This window comes from Crinia signifera, chromosome 5 (assembly GCF_055691185.1).
Source record: "Crinia signifera chromosome 5, ASM5569118v1, whole genome shotgun sequence".
Classification (NCBI taxonomy): domain Eukaryota; kingdom Metazoa; phylum Chordata; class Amphibia; order Anura; family Myobatrachidae; genus Crinia; species Crinia signifera.
Window position 1 is genome coordinate 30,361,611 of NC_139221.1, and position 15,719 is coordinate 30,377,329.

The 15,719-nt window shown below is 50.6% G+C and overlaps 1 protein-coding gene across 50 annotated transcripts in view; it reads right to left on the reverse strand.

The window, feature by feature from the left end:
• The window catches only part of RIMS2 (regulating synaptic membrane exocytosis 2), a 558,076-nt gene that overhangs the window by 17,904 nt on the left and 524,453 nt on the right, over positions 1 to 15,719 (reverse strand). The window contains exon 1 of one of the 50 annotated variants that reach the window (XM_083186936.1): positions 7,123 to 7,699. The exons of 48 other annotated variants lie outside the window; for them this stretch is intronic. In XM_083186936.1, coding sequence (XP_083043062.1) covers positions 7,123 to 7,255 — 133 coding nt within the window. In that variant the 5' untranslated portion in view covers positions 7,256 to 7,699. Of the gene's footprint in view, positions 1 to 7,122; positions 7,700 to 15,719 lie in introns of those variants that run through there. One more of the 50 variants, XM_083186937.1, reaches the window with a different exon arrangement.

Sequence of the window (15,719 nt, forward strand, 5' to 3'; positions counted from 1 at the left end):
TGTACTGCGATCAGATCTGAATAAAGCCCTTAGTTCACACAAATTCTATACAAAGAGCCTAATATCTATTTGAGGTAATAATCAAAGCACATCAAAATATGGAGATAACCAAATTTGATATACAGTATGAACATATACAAAAGTGACACCAAATACAATAGGAATAATACACAGCGTATTTATGAAAAAGACTCATTTGTTAGGAAAATGATTACTATATGGGGATAAGGTCATTAGGCCTACACCAACTAGGTCGACAAGTGTGTGTGTGTGTCTCACTGAAGTCCTAAATATTTTACAGAGCACCCAGGGGGCACACACAAAACTATCCATCCCGTAACATTTATCTATTCGATTTTCGGTTATATAATAGCTACAACCAGTCACATGACAGGAAGTAGTGCAGCTAAAGGCAGAAAATCTGATTGCCACCATCCTGACTAATGGATACGCCATGGTACAAACCTGACTGTGCTATACTGGACCCAGAGGACATCAGTAAGCCCTGGGGTATCCAAATTGCTCCCTCTCCCTGGCTATAACCTGTGCAGTAACAGCTGCAGTCTCCTAGTTGCCCCTCTCTTTGAGCAGTAACAGCTGCGGTCTCCTAGTTGCCCCTCACCCTGTGCAGTAACAGCTGTGGTCTCCTAGTTGCCCCTCTCTTTGAGCAGTAACAGCTGCGGTCTCCTAGTTGCCCCCTTTCCCTGGCTATACCCTGTGCAGTAACAGCTGCGGTCTCCTAGTTGCCCTCTCTCCCTGACTATAACCTGTGCAGTAACAGCTGCGGTCTCCTATTTGCCCCCTTTCCCTGGCTATACCCTGTGCAGTAACAGCTGTGGTCTCCTAGTTGCCCCCTTTCCCTGACTATAACTTGTGCAGTACCAGCTGTGATCTCCTAGTTGCCCCCTTTCCCTGACTATACCCTGTGCAGTAACAGCTGCGGTCTCCTAGTTGCCCCCTTTCCCTGACTATACCCTGTGCAGTACCAGCTGCGTTCTCCTAGTTGCCCCTCTCCATGGCTATACCCTGTGCAGTAACAGCTGCGGTCTCCTAGTTGCCCCCATTCCCTGGCTATACCCTGTGCAGTAACAGCTGTGGTCTCCTAGTTGCCCCCTTTCCCTGACTATACCCTGTGCAGTAACAGCTGCAGTCTCCTAGTTGCCCCCTTTCCCTGACTATACCCTGTGCAGTAACAGCTGCGGTCTCCTAGTTGCCCCTCTCCATGGCTATACCCTGTGCAGTAACAGCTGCGGTCTCCTAGTTGCCCCCATTCCCTGGCTATACCCTGTGCAGTAACAGCTGTGGTCTCCTAGTTGCCCCCTTTCCCTGACTATACCCTGTGCAGTAACAGCTGCAGTCTCCTAGTTGCCCCTCTCCATGGCTATACCCTGTGCAGTAACAGCTGCGGTCTCCTAGTTGCCCCCTTTCCCTGGCTATACCCTGTGCAGTACCAGCTGCGGTCTCCTAGTTGCCCCCTTTCCCTGGCTATACCCTGTGCAGTAACAGCTGCGGTCTCCTAGTTGCCCCCTTTCCCTGACTATACCCTGTGCAGTAACAGTTGCGGTCTCCTAGTTGCCCCCTTTCCCTGGCTATACCCTGTGCAGTAACAGCTGCGGTCTCCTAGTTGCCCCCTTTCCCTGACTATACCCTGTGCAGTAACAGCTGTGGTCTCCTAGTTGCCCCCTTTCCCTGACTATACCCTGTGCAGTAACAGCTGCGGTCTCCTAGTTGCCCCTCTCCATGGCTATACCCTGTGCAGTAACAGCTGCGGTCTCCTAGTTGCCCCCATTCCCTGGCTATACCCTGTGCAGTAACAGCTGTGGTCTCCTAGTTGCCCCCTTTCCCTGACTATACCCTGTGCAGTAACAGCTGCAGTCTCCTAGTTGCCCCTCTCCATGGCTATACCCTGTGCAGTAACAGCTGCGGTCTCCTAGTTGCCCCCATTCCCTGGCTATACCCTGTGCAGTAACAGCTGTGGTCTCCTAGTTGCCCCCTTTCCCTGACTATACCCTGTGCAGTAACAGCTGCAGTCTCCTAGTTGCCCCCTTTCCCTGACTATACCCTGTGCAGTAACAGCTGCGGTCTCCTAGTTGCCCCCTTTCCCTGACTATACCCTGTGCAGTAACAGCTGCGGTCTCCTAGTTGCCCCCTTTCCCTGACTATACCCTGTGCAGTAACAGATGGGGTCTCCTAGTTGCCCCCTTTCCCTGACTATACCCTGTGCAGTAACAGCTGCAGTCTCCTAGTTGCCCCTTTTCCCTGACTATACCCTGTGCAGTAACAGCTGCGGTCTCCTAGTTGCCCCCTTTCCCTGACTATACCCTGTGCAGTAACAGCTGCGGTCTCCTAGTTGCCTCCTTTCCCTGACTATACCCTGTGCAGTAACAGCTGCGGTCTCCTAGTTGCCCCTCTCCATGGCTATACCCTGTGCAGTAACAGCTGCGGTCTCCTAGTTGACCCCTTTCCCTGACTATACCCTGTGCAGTAACAGCTGCGGTCTTTTAGTTGCCCCTCTCCATGGCTATACCCTGTGCAGTAATAGCTGCGGTCTCCTAGTTGCCCCCTTTCCCTGACTATACCCTGTGCAGTAACAGCTGCGGTCTCCTAGTTGCCCCCTTTCCCTGACTATACCCTGTGCAGTAACAGCTGCAGTCTCCTAGTTGCCCCCTTTCCCTCCTGGCTATACCCTGTGCAGTAACAGTTGCGGTCTCCTAGTTGCCCCCTTTCCCTGACTATACCCTGTGCAGTAACCGCTGCAGTCTCCTAGTTGCCCCCTTTCCCTGACTATACCCTGTGCAGTAACAGCTGCGGTCTCCTAGTTGCCCCCTTTCCCTCCTGGCTATACCCTGTGCAGTAACAGCTGCGGTCTCCTAGTTGCCCCCTTTCCCTGACTATACCCTGTGCAGTAACAGCTGCGGTCTCCTAGTTGCCCCTCTCCATGGCTATACCCTGTGCAGTAATAGCTGCGGTCTCCTAGTTGCCCCCTTTCCCTGACTATACCCTGTGCAGTAACAGCTGCGGTCTCCTAGTTGCCCCTTTCCCTGACTATACCCTGTGCAGTAACAGCTGCAGTCTCCTAGTTGCCCCCTTTCCCTCCTGGCTATACCCTGTGCAGTAACAGCTGCGGTCTCCTAGTTGCCCCCTTTCCCTGACTATACCCTGTGCAGTTACAGCTGTGGTCTCCTAGTTGCCCCCTTTCCCTGACTATACCCTCTGCAGTAACAGCTGCGGTCTCCTAGTTGCCCCCTTTCCCTGACTATAACCTGTGCAGTAACAGCTGCGGTCTCCTAGTTGCCCCCTTTCCCTGACTATACCCTGTGCAGCAACAGCTGCGGTCTCCTAGTTGCCCCTCTCCATGGCTATAACCTGTGCAGCAACAGCTGCGGTCTCCTAGTTGCCCCTCTCCCTGTGCAGTAACAGCTGCGGTCTCCTAGTTGCCCCCTTTCCCTGACTATACCCTGTGCAGTAACAGCTGCGTTCTCCTAGTTGCCCCCTTTCCCTGACTATAATCGGTGCAGTAACAGCTGCGGTCTCCTAGTTGCCCCCTTTCCTTGACTATACCCTGTGCAGTAACAGCTGCGGTCTCCTAGTTGCCCCCTTTCCCTGACTATACCCTGTGCAGTAACAGCTGGGGTCTCCTAGTTGCCCCCTTTCCCTGACTATACCCTGTGCAGTAACAGCTGCAGTCTCCTAGTTGCCCCTTTTCCCTGACTATACCCTGTGCAGTAACAGCTGCGGTCTCCTAGTTGCCCCCTTTCCCTGACTATACCCTGTGCAGTAACAGCTGCGGTCTCCTAGTTGTCCCTCTCCATGGCTATACCCTGTGCAGTAACAGCTGCGGTCTCCTAGTTGCCCCCTTTCCCTGACTATACCCTGTGCAGTAACAGCTGCGGTCTCCTAGTTGCCCCCTTTCCCTGACTATACCCTGTGCAGTAACAGCTGCGGTCTCCTAGTTGCCCCCTTTCCCTGACTATACCCTGTGCAGTAACAGCTGCGGTCTCCTAGTTGCCCCCTTTCCCTCCTGGCTATACCCTGTGCAGTAACAGCTGCGGTCTCCTAGTTGCCCCCTTTCCCTGACTATACCCTGTGCAGTAACTGCTGCAGTCTCCTAGTTGCCCCTTTTCCCTGACTATACCCTGTGCAGTAACAGCTGCGGTCTCCTAGTTGCCCCCTTTCCCTGACTATACCCTGTGCAGTAACAGCTGCGGTCTCCTAGTTGCCCCTCTCCATGGCTATACCCTGTGCAGTAACAGCTGCGGTCTCCTAGTTGCCCCCTTTCCCTGACTATACCCTGTGCAGTAACAGCTGCGGTCTCCTAGTTGCCCCTCTCCATGGCTATACCCTGTGCAGTAATAGCTGCGGTCTCCTAGTTGCCCCCTTTCCCTGACTATACCCTGTGCAGTAACAGCTGCGGTCTCCTAGTTGCCCCCTTTCCCTGACTATACCCTGTGCAGTAACAGCTGCGGTCTCCTAGTGCCCCCTTTCCCTCCTGGCTATACCCTGTGCAGTAACAGCTGCGGTCTCCTAGTTGCCCCCTTTCCCTGACTATACCCTGTGCAGTAACAGCTGTGGTCTCCTAGTTGCCCCCTTTCCCTGACTATACCCTGTGCAGTAACAGCTGCGGTCTCCTAGTTGCCCCCTTTCCCTGACTATAACCTGTGCAGTAACAGCTGCGGTCTCCTAGTTGCCCCCTTTCCCTGACTATACCCTGTGCAGCAACAGCTGCGGTCTCCTAGTTGCCCCTCTCCATGGCTATAACCTGTACAGCAACAGCTGCGGTCTCCTAGTTGCCCCTCTCCCTGTGCAGTAACAGCTGTGGTCTCCTAGTTGCCCCCTTTCCCTGACTATAACCTGTGAAGTAACAGCTGTGATCACCTAGTTGCCCCCTTTCCCTGACTATACCCTGTGCAGTAACAGCTGCGGTCTCCTAGTTGCCCCCTTTCCCTGACTATACCCTGTGCAGTAACAGCTGCGGTCTCCTAGTTGCCCCCTTTTCCTGGCTATACCCTGTGCAGTAACAGCTGCGGTCTCCTAGTTGTCCCCTTTCCCTGGCTATACCCTGTGCAGTAACAGCTGCGGTCTCCTAGTTGCCCCCTTTCCCTGGCTATACCCTGTGCAGTACCAGCTGCGGTCTCCTAGTTGCCCCCTTTCCCTGACTATACCCTGTGCAGTAACAGCTGCGGTCTCCTAGTTGCCCCCTTTCCCTGACTATAACCTGTGCAGTAACAGCTGCGGTCTCCTAGTTGCCCCCTTTCCCTGACTATACCCTGTGCAGTAACAGCTGCGGTCTCCTAGTTGCCCCCTTTCCCTGACTATACCCTGTGCAGTAACAGCTGCGGTCTCCTAGTTGCCCCCTTTCCCTGACTATAACCTGTGCAGTAACAGCTGCGGTCTCCTAGTTGCCCCCTTTCCCTGACTATAACCTGTGCAGTAACAGCTGTGGTCTCCTAGTTGCCCCTCTCCATGGCTATAACCTGTGCAGCAACAGCTGCAGTCTCCTAGTTGCCCCTCTCCCTGTGCAGTAACAGCTGCGGTCTCCTAGTTGCCCCCTTTCCCTGGCTATACCCTGTGCAGTAACAGCTGCGGTCTCCTAGTTGCCCCCTTTCCCTGACTATAACCTGTGCAGTAACAGCTGTGATCACCTAGTTGCCCCCTTTCCCTGACTATACCCTGTGCAGTAACAGCTGTGGTCTCCTAGTTGCCCCCTTTCCCTGGCTATACCCTGTGCAGTAACAGCTGCGGTCTCCTAGTTGCCCCCTTTCCCTGACTATAACCTGTGCAGTAACAGCTGTGATCACCTAGTTGCCCCCTTTCCCTGACTATACCCTGTGCAGTAACAGCTGCGGTCTCCTAGTTGCCCCCTTTCCCTGACTATACCCTGTGCAGTAAAAGCTGCGGTCTCCTAGTTGCCCCCTTTCCCTGACTATAACCTGTGCAGTAACAGCTGCGGTCTCCTAGTTGCCCCCTTTCCCTGACTATACCCTGTGCAGTAACAGCTGCGGTCTCCTAGTTGCCCCCTTTCCCTGACTATACCCTGTGCAGTAACAGCTGCGGTCTCCTAGTTGCCCCCATTCCCTGGCTATACCCTGTGCAGTAACAGCTGCGGTCTCCTAGTTGCCCCCTTTCCCTGGCTATACCCTGTGCAGTAACAGCTGCGGTCTCCTAGTTGCCCCCTTTCCCTGACTATACCCTGTGCAGTAACAGCTGCGGTCTCCTAGTTGCCCCCTTTCCCTGACTATACCCTGTGCAGTAACAGCTGCGGTCTCCTAGTTGCCCCCTTTCCCTGGCTATACCCTGTGCAGTACCAGCTGCGGTCTCCTAGTTGCCCCCTTTCCCTGACTATACCCTGTGCAGTAACAGCTGCGGTCTCCTAGTTGCCCCCTTTCCCTGACTATAACCTGTGCAGTAACAGCTGTGGTCAACTAGTTGCCCCTCTCCATGGCTATAACCTGTGCAGCAACAGCTGCAGTCTCCTAGTTGCCCCTCTCCCTGTGCAGTAACAGCTGCGGTCTCCTAGTTGCCCCCTTTCCCTGGCTATACCCTGTGCAGTAACAGCTGTGGTCTCCTAGTTGCCCCCTTTCCCTGACTATAACCTGTGCAGTAACAGCTGTGATCACCTACTTGCCCCCTTTCCCTGACTATACCCTGTGCAGTAACAGCTGCAGTCTCCTAGTTGCCCCCTTTCCCTGGCTATACCCTGTGCAGTAATAGCTGCGGTCTCCTAGTTGCCCCTCTCCATGGCTATACCCTGTGCAGTAACAGCTGTGGTCTCCTAGTTGCCCCCTTTCCCTGACTATACCCTGTGCAGTAACAGCTGCGGTCTCCTAGTTGCCCCCTTTCCCTGACTATACCCTGTGCAGTAACAGCTGCGGTCTCCTAGTTGCCCCCTTTCCCTGACTATACCCTGTGCAGTAACAGCTGCGGTGTCCTAGTTGCCCCCTTTCCCTGACTATACCCTGTGCAGTAACAGCTGCGGTCTCCTAGTTGCCCCCGGGCCCCTTCCCTGACTATACCCTGTGCAGTAACAGCTGCGGTCTCCTAGTTGCCCCCTTTCCCTGTGCAGTAACAGCTGGGGTCCATGACATAACTATACATACTGTACATAACCAGATCCTCTCTCACCTTCATCCTCCTCCAGCGAGGTCATACACGGAAAGTAGCCGGCAAGTGCCTCGAAGGATGCGGAGAGACTGCTGCGGCTCTGGGAGCGCTGGATGCGGAGCCCCGCTGCTCTCTCCCGCTGCTCTCTGCCCATCTTGGCCGAGCCCCTGTACAATATCCGAGGCGTCTTGGCGGATAACCCCGATGCTCTTCACGTGAGAAGTCCGGGAACAGGTCCCCTTCCTCCCGGAGTCAAAGCACGTTTCTTCGCTGTGTCCTGGCGCGGTCATAGGCACAGGGCGCACCTATAGGTCTCTCCACTCACCCTACCAGGGGGCGCGCACTCACCCTGCCAGGGGGCACCGGTTGTGCTGTATCCGCACCCTGCCAGTGGGCAGCTATACTCTAGGGTAGTCCAAACACTCTGCCAGCGTGCAGCCCTCACAGACTGTGCTGCTTCTGGTGTCAGGCACTGTGTGACTCCTACAGATGCGACCCCGCTCTCCTTCACCAGTAACTGCTATGCTGAGTCTGTCTCAGAGCGCGCAGCTCCCTGTCCCTTCTCATCCAGCCTGGCACCAATGAGCATGCAGCACTGGAGATGTGAGCCAGGCAGCCAGCCACTGATGCAGCAGCTCCCTCTCCTCTGATTGCCTTCCTCCTGTTGGTCCTTGGCTCAGACAACAAGTGTCGGTGTGATGCTGGATGAATGCTTCCCAGTTACCAGGAGCCCGGCTGCCTGCTGACACATAGGCGGAGAGGGGACAGTGTGTGTGTGGATGCTGTGCACACAGCTGGAGCAGGTAAACAGCACTTTAGGGCGAGTGCTTGCTTTCTCCCACTCCACAGGCTGGCAGCTACAGTGACCGGGTGCACCTAGTGCTTATATAGTACAAGGCTGGTGACAGGTAACTGTACTGACAGAGCAAACACAAGAGACGGGTATATATCACATGTTAGGAGGAAACAAATCATGTTCTCCTGCTGGGAATACAATGGCCACTTACAGTAATGTAATAATGACACACCCACAGGGGTCACAGCAATTTGCATCCCCTGATCTCCCGTCACACCTGTGTCGCACATAAACCTGCTACAATAACAATACAAACCAGCGATCGGGAAGAATAGTGCGTTATAGCGACACAATACAGGCGCTAGGTATTTAGACAGCATTTCTCTTATACACATCTTCCTGTGCTGTCATATGGGGTATGGGTCATAGAGTCGACATTCATTAGGTTGACCACTGAAGGTCGACACGGCTTAGGACGACGCAAGAAATAGCTCAATATGGTTAAGATCGACAGGGTCAGAAGGTTGACACAAGCATTAAGTCGTCAATGGGAAGGGCGACAGTTAAAAGGTGGACATTCAGTTTTCACGTGTTTTTTGTCCCGAATGTCGACATAAGTCAACACGGACACCGTATCAGTGTACCGCTGCACTCGTCCTGCTTAGGGCACACTGTTATATTCTCCCTCCACGCCCTAGTGGATGGTAGGGTGTGGAATACCGTCTGTCGGCACATGTCGGCGGAAAAAAATAAAAAAATTAAAAAGTCACGTCGAACTTTTGACACCTTCCCATTGTCAACCTAATGTGTGTGTCGACCTTCACTCTGTTGACCTAATTTGTATGTCAACATAAGCCATGTCGACCTTTAGTGGTTGACTGAAGGTATGTTGACCGGTATAGTGTCGACCTAGCGACCGTATCCCTTCATATGCTCAGAGCACTCATGTCTGGAACAGTCCAGCGGAAAACGTACTACAGAGGTGATGTTTCCCATAGCAACTAATCAGATTCTGTATCAATTTTTAGGATGCAATGGTAGAAAAAACCTGATTGGTTGCTAGGGGCAACATCACCTCTTTTTTTTGTAATTGAGTAAATTTTTATTAAATTTGAATCGTAAAAAGATATAAAAAACATACATAAAGTATAGTTACTGTGTACAGATACTACAAATACCACAATACAGTACATCCATCCACGTCCAACATAGGAACAGGCGCAAGGCCGCATATAAACAGTACAGCATACTAGGATGTAGCTGTACAGTATGGGGGTTATTCTGGTGGATTCGCAGCCTTGCACCAGATGCCGCACACCGGTATGCCCGGCCCCCCTCACACGCGCTGCGATTGGATGTTTAACATCGAATGATGTGGAAGGCCCACTCACATCTAAGGTTACTCTCAGGTAACCTTACATATGCGCGGACATTAGGCAGGAAGTGTCGGCAACCACATCACAGGCTGATTACCATGGGAACACCGAGCGTTTTCATGGGAATAACCAAGAAAGGCTATGGACAGGACTATCTGCCGCCGCCCCCCGCCCACAGTCTTGGGTGCATGTGCCAAGCGAACAGTCTGTTCACCGTGGCCCGCACACACCCGATGTATCGCATATGCGCAGAAATGCGTCTGAGAATGCGCCCAACGTGTTCACACGGGGGGGAAACAGATTAGAATAAGGGCCCATGTGTGTATATCACACAGTAACACATTATCATTCAAACAATTGAACAAAATCATAGAACAGAACAATGGGACGCGATGCGTATGACTTGATTTAAAAGAACAAAGCGTCGGGCAGTAACAATACGTCAGAGCAATGTAAGAAGATATTACGTTTAGGAACAGATACAACATAAACGCGGGGCGGTGTCCACCTATCCCAAATCTGGTCACATTTCCATTCAGCTTTACGCATGATATACTGTACGTGTCGTGTTCATGGGTCATCACAGAATTACCTCACGTCTTCAATGACATGAAGTCTGACCCCACTGTCTCCATCCATGATCCAGCTATTATACCTTTGCCAAAGCGCACAGATAACATATACTGAGGTTTATATGTCCCCTACATCAGGGGTTAATATACAAAGGGCACAGATAACATATAGGACCAGATTCTCTAAGCTTCAAAAGTGACAAATGGAGAGTGATAAACAGTCAGCCAATCAGCTCCTACCTGCCATGTCACAGACTGTGGGCGAGATGTACTAAAGGGAAAATGCGGTAAAACCCCCGTTTTACAGCATTTTCCTATGTACTAAAACCCGTTCGCCACGTCACCGCAGGGCAGGGTATCGCCACCTTTGGGTGGCGATACCCTATAGAAGCCTATGGGCTTCTTTTCGCCACCCGCCGCGTCGCCGCAACCCCGCCGCCTCGCCGACCCCCCCTTTCCCCCCTCCCTTGGGCTTACCTTCTTGCAGGTCCTCCTGGACCCCGGAAGGTAAGCCCTTCCTCCCCCTAGCAACGCAGCCGGACGTCCTTCCGGCTGCAGGGGGAGGAGGAAGCGCCGGGGACAGCTTGCTTAGCTGTCCCCGGCGTGAAAGCTGCAGAAGCCGGCTGGGAGGTGACGGAGCCCCCCCGCAGACCACAGTACAGGTATCGCGGGGGGGCTCCGTCACCGCATCGCGATGCCAGCCGCATATGTTAGTACATATGCGGCGGCATCGCGGCGGGGGGGGCGCGAAGGGCGGCGATGTATTTTAATACATCCCGCCCTGTGTTTGAAAAAATGTCAGGCAGGAGCTGATTGGCTGGTTGTTTATCACTCTCCAATTTATCACTTTTGAAGCTTGGAGAATCTGGCCCATAGTCAGGTATATATGCCCCCTACATCAGGGGGTAATATACAAAGGGCACAAACCCTGGGCGTTAGTATGGAGATAGGAACACCATACCAGCTACGGCCTTGTTAGTATCACGCCAAGAGTTGCACCTCATGTCATTTTAGAAGCTTTAGCACCAGTCATTAAATCATAATTGCCTACTCTCCCTGAATGGTTGGGGGTCTCCCGAAATCGGGTCTCCCTCCCGGAAGGGTGGGCAAGCCTCTTGCATGTCCCTGGATGTCCCGCCTTCCCCCCAAAATTACTACCTCCATGGGTGAAAATCCCATGATTTGCGGCTCTTCTGGGAGGAGGTGGGACTAAAACTACACAAATGACATCATAGTCCCACTCCCTACCCAAAGAGCTGCAAATTGCGGGATTTACTATAATAGGATGGGGCTTGATGACGTCAAGCTCCAACCCCAACATAGAAGTCCCTCTGAGAGTCTCCTCTACGGGTTTCTCCAGGAGTCTCGTCTACGGGTTTCTCCAAGAGTGGAGAAATTAGAATTAGGTAATTATGGGTTAAAGTGGGTAGGGTAATGGGGTGGAACGGAGTTCCACCACCAGCAATGGTAGGTGGAATTAGTTTCATCTCCACCATGGCTCTACACAGTAATTCCAACAGAAAAACACCACCCACGTCAACAGAAAATGCCGCCACATCCAACATCCCTCCCAGGTTTTCCTCCACCTGCGGCTCACTCCTCCTGATACTCACGTAAGTTCAACAACCCCTCCTGGTCCACTTTAAACCCTGCCATACATTTATCAGCAGACATACTTATTGCAAGTATACAAAACACCTTTGCATTACACACAGGAAAATATACTGGGGTTAATGCCAGCCACCAAAGAGGGACTGACCAACCATTAAAGAGGACATGCCAAGAACAGGGCCTCTTTACAAAGGAGGGGATAGTGTTGGTCCTGACCAACCACTTTGATTGGCAGGAGGACAAATCTTGGTGTTTTTTCCATAGAAACAAACCAAGCACCCATCCATGATACTGGCCCCTAGAGGAGGGGATGGACCCATCGGGAATTACCATCTGTATGGCTGTAGGACAATCCAACCCTGCTTAATATATTTGTATTTATTTACAGTTTCTTATATTCAACATAATCCGTTGCCCTTTACAGTTGGAAACAGTGATAAAACAAACTGGGTAGTAACAAACCAACAGAGGTAGAAGGGCCCTGCTCGTTTATCTTTATTCAAATGATCTTTTCTGTTTTGATTTTGCTATGTAGCCCCTGATGCATATTTCCCCATTCCTTTCCTTTTTTAAAAATGCAATATATATATTAATGATAATATCAAGAAATCTGATATTATTATCTGGGCATCATGGACGGTGTAATGGTTAGCATTACTACCTCACAGCACTGAGGTCATGGGTTTGATTCCCACCATGGCCATAACTGTGTGGAGTTTGTATATTCTCCCCGTGTTTGCGTGGGTTTCCTCTGGGTATTCCGGTTTCCTCCCACAATCCAAACATATACTGGTAGGCTAATTGGCTCCCAACTTAATTAACCCTAGAATGTCTGTGTGTGCGTGTACATGTGGTAGGGAATATACTGTAGATTGTAAGCTCCACTGTAGCAGGGACTGATGTGAGTGTTCAAATATTCTGGGTAAAGCGCTGTGGAATATGTGTGCGCTATATAAGAAACTGTTATTATTAATAATAATAATAATATTCCTTTTTCAAAGTCACATTATTTTTACAGATAGTATAATACAAGTGTGACATCTGCAGGTGAACATAAGTTAATGCAGCACAATACTAAAATAAAAAAATCACAATTTCTGATACTCTCACTCCATAAACCTGGTCTGACCAACCCCAAACTCTACAGCTGTTGAGAAACCACACTCCCAGAATGCACTGCCACAGTTTTACTACTAGGGAATGCTTAACCTGTGGCAGTGCATGCTGGGATGTATAGTTTCACAACCCTTGCATAACCGGGGTTGGCCGCTTCTGCCTAAAAGTAACATTGTAAAACACTATTAAATATTTCAGTTCACAGCAATACTTGCACATGGCTGTATGATTACAGTAGAAAGTTATATTATCTTGTTATTTCATAAGTTAAAAAAAAAAATACCCCAAAATATAAAAAATGATATATTAGCACAAGTCACTGTTATTTAACGAAAGGACGGAACAATCTACAGTTCTGCATTAAGTATTTGCTGATGTGTATACACTGTACTATCTGATTTACAACACTGCAGCCCTGTTTGGTGCATCGACAGAAATGCAAGCCAAATGAACACATTAATACAGATTAATAACAGACGGACAAGCAGCATGATCAATACAGATGACGGCTTTGGTAGGGAAGGAGTTGGCTCACAAAGGATCAATGCGAAATGATTCTTGAAAATGTGAATGTAACCGACATTTTCAGCTAATAAACACACAGGGGCGAAAGCAAACAAGCTCAGTCTGTTGCAATTTCTAAGGAAGTGAGTTACGAATCCCTAAAAAAAAAAAAAACAGGTACAGTACACTTTGATATTTTAAGGGTGCCTAATACAGTACGTGCCTACCAATCGTATATCTCATGGAAAACACCTACAAATATCATCAAAGGAGAGTCCAGAAGAGTCCCAAACTTGGGGGCTCGCTTAAACGGTCAAGTTAGCCAGGCTCTTGATTTTGCGTTAACAGGGGACAAAAGGAACTCGGTGCCAGCCCCTCCCCCTGAGCACACAAAGTAATGGCTTGAGTATGATGTAATAACATCAATCAGAGAGGAGGGTCGGTGGGTCCTGAGGATACTCCAGTCTGGTGTACAGACTTCAGCGTGCCTGCCTGGAGAATTAGAATTCCTGTAACAGAAATCCTGGTTGCTCTGGGAGGCAATGGAGTCATCTGCTGCCGGGCTCCTGCTCCCAAAGGGGGCACCTCTCCTCTGCGAGTTTCAATCAGTTAATTGAAATCCATCGATATCGCTTCTTTGGCTGACTTCCCCTCCATAATTTCTGCAAGTGTCACACCCATGACCTGTTTTACTGCAGACAGATACCTTACTGATTGAGCTATTTGGAAGGCACCAATATTTATCTTGCATTTGCGCAACTGAGATGAACTTGCACTACTGGTTGCAGGATGACTGCAGCGATGGAGCCGCTCATAGAGCACCAGACACACACCTAGTTACAACCGGTACATCGGTCCACTCCCCAACTGCATCCAGTAGGTTGCATGACGTGATCCACATCGGAGTGTCCAACATGTAGACTGCAGTGTCCCATGATGGTGATGGTACCCGCACTGTTCTGCTGGGCATATGGCATCTATACAGTGGGTAGCCCAGCATCTTTCCATTTCCCCAGCGTTGTCTGCTGCTCTGCACCCAGGTAGAACATACAACCCCCACACAAATTGGTCATGACCGGAAGTTGAACTCATGACCTCAATACGGTGAGACGTTAATGCTAACCTCTGTGCTGTCTATCAGCAAAGCCCGTAAAAAGCGCATTGTTCAATTTCCGCCTGGAAAAAAAGAGACTATAATGTATTTAGGAAGCAGGGCCGGATTGGTCAAAGGGTTAACCGGGAAGAACCCAGGTGGCCATTGACTAGAAAGCATTAGACTAACCAAAATCGGACTGTATAAGCAGCGGCCGTAACAAGTAAACACTGAAAGAAAATGGCCACAGAGGAGGTTGGCGGAAAAGAGAAACACGTTTTGAATAGGGAGACAGATGTTACTGGTTCATAGAGAACGGGCAGGCTATGTTCTGGGTACTTGGTCAGCCCGCAGTACTCTCCCCCTTTTTGGTTGTGTTCGGCAGTTGGGGGATTATTTATAATTTCCACCAAGGTTCTTCCCCTTTGAAGTTTGCATTCTCCCCACACTCATATTGTATAAAATGAAGAGATTTGATGTAGGAACATGCAACCGCTAATTAAAAATCACCTCTTAATACATTACGTGGGCCCTGGATGCATTAGACCAAGTAATATACAAACCACACGTTAGATTATCGGCAAATCTTAATTAAAATATAATCATTCCTGAAGATGCTGTCTAGGTGGAGTTGTACAGCTAATGTCTCAGATGCCCTTGTAATAATTAAGTCTTCCACCTTAATAGTTGTCGGTGCAGCATGTATTCGACACGTGTATAAGTCAATCACAATTCTCTATTGTCAATTTCCCATAGGATAACTAGTAACATATTCCTGAGAAATCTGGGATAGTGTCAGACAGAGGACTGCTGAATATCTTGTTGTAGAGGAAAGATTAGAGTTAGGGGGCAATACAGGTATAAAGAGCTATGTAATACCCCTTTCACACCAGACAAATTTCCCGGGTTGGGACAATCGCTGGTGTGAAAGGTTCCCGGGCCAAAATCCCGGCAAAAATTGGTTGTTTCTGAGTTCAACCCGGGGACCTGGCCGGTATGAAAGGGGTAGGGGGTACTTACCCGCGATGCCGGTCCTCGGTGTGCTGTCAGGCCAGGGATCCACACAGGTGGCGGTCGCAAATGATAGGTCAGTGGCAGATGAAGATGACGCATCTCTCTGGCGCCCTCACTGCTGCCAGAGAGCTGCGTCATCTGCACCCACCATCTGACTTGTCTTCTGCGCCCGGTGCCTGTGTGGATCCCTGGCCCGCATCGAGGACCAGCAACCGGGGTGAGTGATCGCCGCCATCCTGCAGCCTGCCCGCCTCCTCCTCCACTCCTCCTGCCTGCCTCCTTCCCGCCCCCTTCACACACCAGAAAATGCAGGGACTAGCCCAGCGCGAAAGAGACCAACCCGGGAATGTCCCTGCATCATCATCATCCAGGGACAACATTCCCAGGAATGTCCCTGCATTTTCTGGTGTGAAAGGGGTATAAGTGAGTCACACAGTGCTAGGATACTAGATTTTGAGCAGGGAAAGCGCCTCTCCTGCCCAGCGTTTCCCCATGCTCTGCAGACTGTAGGTTTGTAGTAATATAAGCAGCACTGT